We start from the raw sequence: 11,853 nt of genomic DNA on the forward strand, positions 1-11,853 counted from the left end.
TTTTGCTGTATGGTGGGTTAAACCAGATGGTGTTTCTATTTCTGTTTTTCTTGTTTTTCTGCGCCAGGGTGCTGGTGTACGTGATGTTCTCTTTGTGGCCGCTGGTTTTTAGTGCATTTTGGTACAGTGGGGCTGCCTGGTTGAAGATGTGTTCGTCGGATGATATGTCGGAAATTCTATGGCCGATGGCTGTCGATATGTTCTTGATGATGCTGGGTGGGTGGTTAGACTGCGTGTGTATGTACATGGGGTTGTCGTTGGGTTTTCTGTAAGGGTAATATTTACCGTTGTTGAGGTTGAGCGTTATGTCTAGAAAGTTGACAGTTTTCAGATTGGTGAGTATGGTTATTTTTAACCCCATGGCTTTGAAGGTTTTAGTTATGTCTTTTCTGATACTTTCTGATTTACTTCCGGTGAAGGCGGCGAGTCCATCATCCCTATAGACACCTATGTTTTCTTTACCATATTTTTTGGCTAATTTGTGTATATATACATTTTCTTTCACACAACAGAAGAATATACAACACATGATTTGATTTAAGCCCAAGTATTTATTCAGAGTTTGTATCACTTCCCGTTGCTCTCACTTATAAAGTGTAGGAGCTCAGCTGTTGTGTTAAATAAACAATTTCAGAAATGTCACAGTGTACACAAATTATTCCATTTGTAGATTATGGATATTTTTATTGTTAGAAGGTGTTCCTAAAATGTCATGTATATTTATGACTTTCTAAATTCTATGCTAGTATACTACATTGCAGTAACTGTAGTCAGTGTTATGTAATATCAACCAAAATCAAAAGCGTCTACAAACATATGAAGTGTTGTTTTTTCTTACTAAGCTAGCTAGTAGAACCAGTGTCATGTCATAATAGTAAGTTCAACAAGTTACAAGTTGTATAGCTGTTGGGGGTGGAGGGAGGGGGAGGGGGGATTAGTGACCCTTCCCCTTCAATTCCTCAGAGTAGGCCTATATGTATACATACCAAGTCACTTTACATGCTAAAGTTAGTGTATCATTGTGCTGCACACATAACAGTATGATTACAGTCAATGTGAGTACAACTAGTACTACTTACTTTGTGTAATACTAATTGAAGGCCAAACTTTGACCTCAATGTTATTCATACTTCTGCATTCTGGTGTGACTACTTGGTATTTCAATGCAATATATACCTTTCACTTCATTTACAGGAAATAAATTTGCATATAGACCAAAATCAATTTTAATATCTTTTTTTGTAGAATGTATTACAGTATATGAATAAAAGTAATGCAATGGTTGGGGCAAGATCATCAGTTCAATGAAGGATAAAAAAGTAAATTCTTTTAAGTTTTAGTTAGGCCTCATAATCAACAACATTGACAAATGTTCAGTTCCTTTAGAGAAATCTACATACACTTCTACAAGAGGACATGCTGCAAAACTACGGAAACAACATGCACGATTGGATACGCGAAAGAATTGTTTTCCTGTTCGTATTGTTTAACTGAGTGGAACTCATACCGGATTTTGTTGTACTTTCCAAGGACATCAACGAATTCAAGAATAACATTGATCAACACTTTTGCACCAGATTCTGATGGGATGCCATTATCTCTGGATATATAATCCCTAACTAAACTAAACTAACTGAACTAAATGGATTGGGTGGGTGGGGTGGGGCCTTTGACCACTGTTCAAATATCATGTCAAGTAATAAACATTGGAGAACGTTTAAGGTCAACACTGCTGCAACTCACAGCCATCAATTACGTCATCACGGTTACATAAAGTCATTTACATAAACACTAAATACTAGTGTAGGTCAGTACTCAGTGCATGAGGGTAGGAATGTGTGTTTCTACCTCCGTGCACTGGGTGAATGACACCTGAAATAAAATACTGGCGCCAACTTTGCATTCCTTGCAATCAATGGGTTTTTTAAGTGGTAAACCAGCTTGGAGGGTTTCTTCTACCATAGATGTATTAGGGACTACTTCCATGTCCGTGGAATAAATACTACTACTAGTACTAGTCCCCACCCACCCCAACCCCCCACCCTCAACCCCAGTGCCGGAGGTCGGAGAGGTTGAAGACGTCTGATCACAACATGATCATTTTAATACACATCCCTAGCTAGGGTCATCGTCAGGTCAGGAACGTCAATCGGTTATTTTCGGCCTTGGAATTGAAAAAAAAACAGAACTCGAAGAAAGGGTACAATGTGTGCTCTGAAATGAAGAGAAGAAACGTAGACGACGAACCATATCACACTTTCTGTTTGTAGACATGTAATTTTCAGTCTGTGTCGTAGCATGGATCTATTATTGATAGATCCATGGACATGGTCGTAGAAAGCATGGTTTCTACCTACGGGTGGTAAGTGAAGCAGACAACCATACAATACCAGGGTATGAATACATTGCGAGTCGATCGACACCCAGGCAAGGACGGACTCACACAAACAACTTCACAAGTCATCGCGTATTCAGTGACTTACCTGCATCGGAAATGTGGCGGATTTGTTGCCAACATAGCCAGATACGACATGACTTTGAATTGATAACACACGCTGATTTGGATATGCCATGGTGAATTAAAATCCTGAGTGAAACGCTAACCACGTTGTGTACACACGGTGATGCTGAGCGCTGAGTGTAAAGTCAGTCAGTCCTGTGTCGGAACCAGTGCGTATCACGTGTACGTTGATCATGTGATCAAAGTTGTAACCTTTAACCCCGCTTTAACCAAAGAAAGAAACGCAATATGTGCATACTCTTTCATATGTATATGACTATGAGTTCTGTTTTCACTTTGTTACTTTTAATACTTTTAATTGTTGTTGTGATAGTGATATATCGGCCCGTGGAGGTAGGGGAGATTTACCTCCATGATCTCAATCTGTCAATCTTTGTAGTGTTGTAAGTTGTTGTTCACACAGGCACTCGAATCAATCTGTATGATTTGGGGAGGGAGAATGTATATACTAGTATGTATTCGCTATACATTAAAAAAAAAAATCATTCACATTGATTCGAGTGCCTGTGGTTGTTCATATAACGTTTTTTCGTTGCGGGGTTAGTTTTGATTGTAATCCCCGGAAACAGAAAGCTACAAAATACAAAGAAGACATTAAAACTAAATGAAAACACTACAAATTACTACGATTAAGAACGAGTAATATTGCGGCATCGTGATCGTCCATAGTCGATGAGAGTGTACTTACACAACAGCGATAGTCACAGAAGTCAAATAGCTACATAAAAACAGATACCGAATTGTTGTGTCCTCTGTTTGTGCTTGTCGCTAATGCGGTTCTCTGATTGGCAGTTATTTATATCCCTGAACTGCAAGATGACATTTGCTAGACCTCAGATGTTCGGTCGTGTGTCGTAAATTGTATCGGAAGAACATCTGAGGTCTAGCAGATAGACTAACGTATACGTATAGTGGTGGGAAATTGAGTCTAAATTAGGTAATTTTTCTGTGAATTATATCGAGTTTTTTGTTGTACAGTGTTTATATGGGAATATCACCAAACTATATTAATTGTAGACCAATATATGTACGGCTAGGTTATCAGTACAATGGGTGAATCAATGACGATATGTCGCAATTCGGTACCAGACTTTTAATAAGTATTTTAAAACTGTATTTTACAAGTGTCATGTAACAGATGTCACGAAATGTACGATGTATTTTGATTAGTTTCGTTTTAGCCACTAACAAATTAATTCAAAAGTTTGATGAATATGTATATTTTCAATATATTTCCAAATGTTACGTAATTAAGGTGTTGTTTCACAATTGTTTTCAAGTTGTTGTTCCTTCCCATGCACTTTTTATTAGAGTGGCTACAGTCGGAAAACGACTACTGTAACCAAGTTTCATGTGATGAACAATTTTTGTGTATAACAGAACAACACAACGTAAAAATACAATGTTTTGCGCCAAATTAAGGACCCCATTGTTCAGACATGTCAGCAAACCGTGACCTAGTTAAAGACAATAGATCCTGTCTCATAGTCTGAAAACATGATTTAACTTGTAGTCTTTTGTTTCATGCTCCAGGACGCCCAATAAATTATGCTGGATCTATTGTCATCTGAGGACGATCACTTAGTATGTGTGACCATGGATGTATTAGTCTCCCTAATACATCCATGGTGTGACTTATTGATTATTGTAAGGCCTAACAAAAAAAATGTTTGGTTCCGCTTACCCGACGACCCCCCCCCCCACCTAGTTTTTCATGCCGACCCTAAACTTTTTTAATACATATTCGAGAAAAAAAGTAAAATCGCGTGACGTCTCGCAAGAAATACATCAATTGTTAAACAACCGAAGTGTCCGATGTTTGACAGTTGTCGAATATTTTGGGGCGCTTAGTTTTGATTCCGGGGCTGTGAGCTGGCTCCGGCTTTGAGTGCAGCCGAGAGGTCGAACTCTAGAGATGATACAAAATAAAGTCTTCGTTCAAGTTTTAATGCATACATCGTCTCATATACATTTAGTTTTCTTAGTTTGACGTTATCACAGACAGCTGATATTGAATGTAGAATTGAAAACCTTTGTAGATGAAATCCAACAGAACTTAATGTACTCTATTATTTTGAATTTCACAAACAGAATAATTCCATCCTGATTTGACAGATTCCTATCCTAAACGTTGCATTTTGACCCTGGCGCTGTGAGCATCGTCACGTGGCTCCAGCTTTGAGTGAGATCGTGAGGCCGAACTCAGGGATATTACGAAATGAAGTCTACGTTCAAGTTTTACTCCATATAAATTGGTCCCGTGTGCAGTTTACGCCGGAGTATCTTCGACCATACATAATTGCTGATCCTTAGTTATACATGTAATGAACCAGAACAGAAGTACACACTACATACAAAAAAAGTAACATTTCCACCAAATTAAAAAATAATGTCACTTTCAGATTTTGTCAAGCTGGGGAAATTGTCCAAATAAAAAAAATGTTCGCAATATAGGTTTGCAATTTAATTTGTGGTAAAAATTGTGTTGAGAATTTGGTCAAAATTGCTGTTGATGTTTCAAGAGGTGTCAGGTTTCAAGAAAGACGCTCCTGTCTCATGTTAATATAGATGGTTTTTATTTTCCCACATGGAAGGTGCTCAATCACAAAATATATTTCAAGAAATAATCAAATATAAGTTTAATGTTCGATGTCGTCATTCACTGAAATCAAGCTGTATTTTATATATATATATCTTCGTTATTTGTTTTAAAATCGTGTAATATTATCACATTTTGAATATTGCTTGTCAGGTAAAACAGAATAAAACGTGTCTCCTCATGTCTTAAAACCCTGAAAAATATCCACTACGCTGTGTAGTTGTGGCTAATGATGACGCCCCCAATCTTGGCAAGATGAAATTCCTTTGTTTTCTTTCGTAACTATATATTGGTAGATAAGTACTGGCCTAAAGTCTGCATAAGACTTCTTCAGGTTTACATTTATAAGTTGATACACTAACAATTATCAAGGCCTGTCTTACTATTGTTCATGTACTATTCAAATACATCCCAGCTTTATAGTTTTTAAAAACTATAATATAAATGTTTTGAGTATTTTCAGAATGTTCCCTGCACCGTCTGAGTTTATAAGATTATGAACGGAATTTTACAGCAAATTTAAAAGGTACTCTATTTTAGTTATTGCTGCACAGTTGACTGGAATCAAACTCTGTATTATAAACGAGCTAATGAAATAATTTGTCATACATATGATAAATGTTTGATGTTTTGTAAGTGTATTTTCTCTCCAGTGAAATGCTTATAAACTCATCTTGTGTCATTATAATGTCTCTACCCAATGACTTTACTTGCTAAGGTGTAAAAAAAAATTGTGTGGTTCCGATTACATGCAATTTTAAAATAGGTAGATTTTTTATTTTATTTTATTATATTTTTTTTTCATGTGCGAGTGTCTAGTTCAGGTTTTCCATTGTTTTCCAAATGGTCTCTGTGTTGTTTATTTCTTCCTATCAGCCATTACAGATTGGAAGAATAGTTTTATATTGTCTTTTTAAGTTGATGGCAGTTTCCTCATCCACTATTTCTTGCGAGACTTCACGATTTTCATGATTTTATTAATATTTTTTTTGAATACATTAAAAAAAAGTTTAGGGTCGGCGTGAAAAACTAGGTGGGGTTGGGTAACCGGAACCAAACAACTTTTTTTATTTGGCCTAACTGTTTACTTTGGTAATAAAAAACACTGCATGCCATTCTTCTCAAACATAATCAAAACACCATCTAATTGTTGTGTTGCCATGGTGACATTATGCTGTCCATCCTCCATCGACCACCATTGCTGTCCCTGTAGTGAATGCAGACTGCAAAGCAAAAAAATAACATATCTTGAAGCCTTTTCCTTTAGTTACAAAGTTTTGATATTTGGCCGATGAGGGCGCTATACTTTTGGGATTTTATGCATCACTTTCAGTTTATTTCAACAATGTAATCACGTGGCTGTTTCTCTCTGTACCTGTTTTCATCTTACTGTCTAAGCTCTAAAAATCAATTGTTACCAGGAAAATCTGTTCAGTGAGGAATCAGTACTCCCACATAAGCTTTTAACACACACACACACACATGCACGTGCACACACACACAATGCATATATAAATACACACACTCATGCACACCCTACAAACACACACACACACACATACACACAATGCATATATAAATACACGCACTCATGCACCCCACATAATTTAAACCTACACACACACATACACACACACACACACACACACACAAACACACACACACACACATACACACACATAAACCCACACACACATACACATACACAAACACACACAAACACACACACACACACACACACACACACACACACACACACACACACACACACACACATGAAGGCTCTGTTTTCATCGAAATGTAGCAAATAGATGTCTTCACTATCCTTACTTCATCTGATGCTAAGTAAACTGCAAGTGCCGCTATTTCTTCAGCCTTTCCAACTCTACCAATAGGTTGACGGGCAATAAAATCAGCCCTGGCCTAATGAATGAAAACAAATCAGGAGTTAATGAGATTTTCCTAAACTGAGGAATTTTCATTCACTTTTACGGTACATATTCTCAAACATTTAATTGTTACTGTCATAACTTTGATAATTACTTATTATGAATTTTTTTTTAAATTTCTACAATCAACGTTGGAGATAATTAGGAAATTACAAAGTTTCCTATCACTTATATATTCCATTTTTTGTCAATATTCATCAGACAATGTAATCAGAATTATGTCCAAGCATCCAATCTTTGTGCTAAGTTTGATTTAAAGTAGGCCATTGTTGCTCACTGTCTGATACATTACAAGCGATTTATATTTAGTTTCACTTTTCATTACATCTGGTTTTCTTCCTTTTTACTTAGGGACAATTGTATAATGTCACACAAGCTCACACTTCATTCGTTTAATGGGGAGGGGTTCCGACTGACGTCAATGCGATCGCTGAACTTCGTCTTCACACTTCTATTAAAGCAAATTTTGAAAACTTTCACACCTTCTATGATAACAGGTTCTGTATTTACTAGTGAGATGTTGATAGGTTGTTTAGTATTTACTTCTAATGTGAGATACAGTGCTGGGTTTCCGGTAGTATTTTAATGTGTTTATCATCATAATTTTACATTGCATTGATCGTAATGATGTGACAGTTACAATTTTCATTATGGTTTACATCATATATAAACATGTTGATATCTCACTTGTGAACATTCATTTAGGGGAAGGGGGAGGGGGTTTGTCCTAAACAAACCAAGTTAGTTGATTAAGCTTGTGTGACATTGTGAAATCATCCCTTAGTCTTTACAAGTTGTGAATTTTAGCAATTCAGTAGTTGGGTTATACATTGACGACGTCAATATGTCAAAAATTAGGCCTTGGTTACAGATTGTACCACTATTTAGAATAAAATTTGTACATACCTGTTCTGGGTTTGGTTGTGCATCAATTCTTTCCTGTAATGATGGTGTGTCAACAGTTGCAGGACATATACAATTACATCGTATACCCTGTTTAACAAAATCTACAGCTATGGACCTAGTTAAGCCAATCACAGCTGCTTTAGTTGTACCATAGGCTAGTCTATTTGGAGCACCTGTAAAGTTAAATTATGAAGTAAATACAGTTTACACATAAATACAAATGGCTCAAGTAATGATCCAAGATCCTTTTTAATAAGAAAACTCTATTAAGCTTGTACTCGCTGTAACTGGGAGATTTAACCAAAGATATTTCCCTAAAAATGAGAAAAAATAAGGTAATATTACCACACAAACTTTGTGAACAGACAGCACTACTTACAATTCAACTAAAGATATATAATACTAATGTCCACCTTTAACCTTTGACCTTTGACCTTTAAAGGAGGCTTCAAAACTGACCTTTGACACTAGAGCACACAGAAGACATGTTGACTATACTTCCACCACCATTCGCTATCATCTAAAGTTAAGAAAACAAATGAGATGTTGTTTTAGAAAAACAGAAATAGATCTTAGTTGCCACTGAAATTATAGCATAAATCATCTTGTACATGGTGTGTATTAATATTTGGAAATTGGTATAAAATGTAAGAATTGGAAATGAATTGACAAGTGCTTGCTATAATTCCAATAAGGTTGAATTTAAAACATAAATGCAAATGTAAATTTTACGCAATAAACTTTCAAGCGTTTGTCTACATTCGGAATGAAAATCCTCCTGATATTTATTTTATTTAATTATTTAATTTCTGATATCACAATGGTTAAATACAGATCTGATGCCTAATGGGTTACATTAAGAATTGGTCCTCACTTTAACCCAGCCTACTAAACAATGCAGGTTTGTCCAGGTATTTTAGTTTCCTCCTGATTTCAACACTAGAACACTAACATTCAACAAATTTCCAAAATAATTTGTATGAATATAATAATTATAAATCTGCTTTAGGACAGTTTTGTTGACAGTTGTTTTATATGAGTAGCTATTTACCTTTGGTATGACTTGTTTGCTCATTATAAACATACTTTTCACATTCAAGTTCATAGAAAAATCCCATGTTTTCTCATCGCAGTCAAGAATTGTACCATGTGCTACAAAACTACAAAGAAATAAACAAAATATCAGCCCACTGTTAAATATTAAACATGAACGTCACCTAACAATAGAGTCATGCGATGCACAACTGGTATGGTTGGTGCATGAAGCTCTTAGGAGGCTTTGCTCTTTTTTATCTTTCATGTATTCTCTTTTAATTCCTGTGCATTGTGACATATGATAAATCAGTTATTACCCGATATCATCTCTTCATTCATTGAATCACCATTTTTGCCATTTCAGCAATGTGACACTCATCTATGAAGGACTCGTGTCATGATGCCAAAATGACACTCATGGCTGAAAAGGTGATATCAGGTAATAACCTCGTAGTATTGTAGTATCATAATTATCATATTGAATTGCAGTATATTGTGATGTATTGTATTGCTTCAAATATTGTATTGTATTGTATTGTATTGTATTGTATTGTATTGTATTGTATTGTATTGTATTGTATTGTATTGTATTGTATTGTATTGTGTTGTATTGTGTTGTATTGTATTGTATTGTATTGTATTGTATACCAATAACACATATCAATGTATTACTGACAGTGTTACACTGTATGTGTTTTTGACTATTCATGTGTTTGCCTGCTTCCTGAAGACACTTATTTTTCCCAGTTTGATGTCTGATGAGTGAAAGACAAGGAGTTCCTACCCAGCACAGTTAAACAAAACATCAATTCTCTCTAACTGATCTACCAAGGCTGAAACAGCCTCACTGTTTGTTACATCCAGGATTCTTGTTTCAATTCCTGGAATGAAAAAAAATTAGTAAAAATAAACAAAACTTTTGAATTAAAAGGTTTTGCAGGTAATGATGTACAGGGCTAGACTAAGACAGGTCTTTATTGTTACTTATTGTGTATATATATACAAATAACAATATCATTTTTTAAAATATAAAATACACATTCACACTAAATACACCATTACATAATGTCACAGAGGGGGCCCTACAGTCTGGCTCAACTAGATCACAGAGTCAAATATGGAAAAGATGGACAGATATAATCCTAACTGTTTTGATTCTCTAATATCAACTCCAATGGTTTTCAAATATATCTTTTAAAATCAAGAGAGACAGGCTATGCTTTAAACGGTCAAATATAGTTGGTCAGTGGTGTCTAGATATTAAGTGTGTAGCAGAGATCTGGGGCAGATATATCATTGACTTGTACAATAATAATTATACACAACTGTCAATCAACTTGTACAAGGATCAGCCATTGTCACCAGCCAGAGCACATATTTCTGGTGAAGCGACAATCTTGGACATTGCCGTAAAAGTGACTGTTTACAACTGATATTTGCCTCTTTCTCATTTTTTCATTTTGATGTTGGTGGTGAAGATGGGGTAGCTGCAATAATTGTAGCATCATTTTTTGTTTTTTTGAACTTAATATTATCATTCAGGTGTATTCATTCAATAATAATTTTGAACTACAAACCCTGGAATGATAAAAGTTCAGAAACGAAAGAATTAACACTACAATGATTGCAGCTGGGTGTGGGGGGGGGGGGGGGCTTGGGCACTGACTGTTTCCACATATTGCTCCTTACCTGGTACTTCATCTAATTCTTTCAGTTTCTCAGCATTGATGTCAGTGGCTATCACTTTGGCTCCTTCCTTTGCAAATGCCTGGAAAGATTTGAAAAAATCATAAACGACCAAGTTATTAAACTTTATCATGAGAGACAAGTCTAATGAGAGGGTTAGAAGCAAACAAAACAACTTATCTCTACAGTTTAGTTCAATGCATGTAATTTTAACGTATTTATACGTACACAAAACTGACTACATGTTATTCAAACTTGGTCAGACAATTTTCATGCTAGCCTAATTAAAATCCAGTCGTGTTTGGATTTTGGGCTCTCGCCTTTCTCCTACCGGTAGAGCCAAACTTCCCACATGGCTGTCAGACTGGAATTTCGCCTAGGCTATTGTCACCTAAGTCTACTAGCTGCTAGACCTGTTTGGGTTATCGCCCTCACTAGCGACCTTGTCCCGGCCTTCGCGGTAGCCTTCACAGTGAGCAGAATAACCCGAGGGGTCTAGTAACAAGACTATTGTCTGTATCTGTAGCGTTGACGTTTCAAACACTAATTTGTATGTATTTTGCATTCTTCGTCGGGTTGACGTGATATGAGCACTATCGCACAATCTCGTCAACATGGGGGCGTGTCCTCATTCGAACACGAACATCATCAGTGTCGAGCCAAAATACGTCAGCCACGCATACATGACTCACATTTATACTGTATCGCGTTCCGTTATTTGAAAACATTGACATGGTTTTGACTTTGCAGTTTGCGTACGCATCATTTATTTGTTAACACTCACCAATGCCGTTGCTTTACCGATTCCCTGGGCGGCAGCAGAGAGTAAAACATGTTTACCTTCAAGACGTCCCATGACTCTCCATCAGCTGAACAGCATATAACAAAATGATGACCTTTGACCTTCTTTCACCTACCACGTACCACCTTCGAACCACAGGCACTTGTTTCCAGAGACATGTATTGATAAAATGTCGATAATATCGATAATATATTGCGGTAGGTGGACTTGCGCGGTCATAGAAACAATTGTATTCTTACCCCTTTGAAGTTTGATATATAGTTGGCTATTATATAAAACGCGTCAATATTACCGATATTATCGACATTTTATTGTATTCTGATAGAAACATTCTGATACATATCTCGGGAAACAA

General features: G+C 36.2%; 2 protein-coding genes across 2 annotated transcripts in view; both read right to left on the reverse strand.

Annotated features, from left to right (window-relative positions):
* LOC144432917 (pyridoxal kinase-like) overlaps nt 1-2,591 on the reverse strand; it is a 10,044-nt gene extending 7,453 nt beyond the window's left edge. Inside the window, exon 1 of the mRNA XM_078121222.1 lies at nt 2,484-2,591. Within this exon, the coding sequence (XP_077977348.1) occupies nt 2,484-2,573 (90 nt within the window). The 5' untranslated portion in view covers nt 2,574-2,591. The remainder of the gene's footprint in view (nt 1-2,483) is intronic.
* A 3,054-nt stretch (nt 2,592-5,645) lies between these two features.
* On the reverse strand, nt 5,646-11,559 carry LOC144432562 (dehydrogenase/reductase SDR family member 6-like). Its single transcript, XM_078120802.1, has 8 exons — nt 11,481-11,559; nt 10,700-10,778; nt 9,795-9,891; nt 9,027-9,135; nt 8,435-8,495; nt 7,976-8,148; nt 6,951-7,043; nt 5,646-6,343 (listed from the first exon to the last, which is right to left on the reverse strand). Exons 1-8 carry the CDS (start codon nt 11,550-11,552, stop codon nt 6,290-6,292), a joined length of 738 nt encoding a protein of 245 aa, XP_077976928.1. The 5' UTR covers nt 11,553-11,559; the 3' UTR covers nt 5,646-6,289.
* Between the last annotated feature and the right edge of the window lie 294 nt (nt 11,560-11,853).

Source organism: Glandiceps talaboti, chromosome 3 (genome assembly GCF_964340395.1).
Source record: "Glandiceps talaboti chromosome 3, keGlaTala1.1, whole genome shotgun sequence".
Taxonomy (NCBI): Eukaryota; Metazoa; Hemichordata; class Enteropneusta; family Spengelidae; genus Glandiceps; species Glandiceps talaboti.

Bases quoted from the DNA above. Each gene is read 5' to 3' on its own strand.
- LOC144432562 (XM_078120802.1), bottom strand. From the start codon at position 11,552: ATGGGACGTCTTGAAGGTAAACATGTTTTACTCTCTGCTGCCGCCCAG. The intron at 9,892-10,699 runs GTAAGGAGCAAT...TTTTCATTCCAG, and splicing joins AGAATTAGATGAAGTACCAG to GAATTGAAACAAGAATCCTG. The intron at 9,136-9,794 runs GTAGGAACTCCT...ATTTCTTTGTAG, and splicing joins GTTTTGTTTAACTGTGCTGG to TTTTGTAGCACATGGTACAA.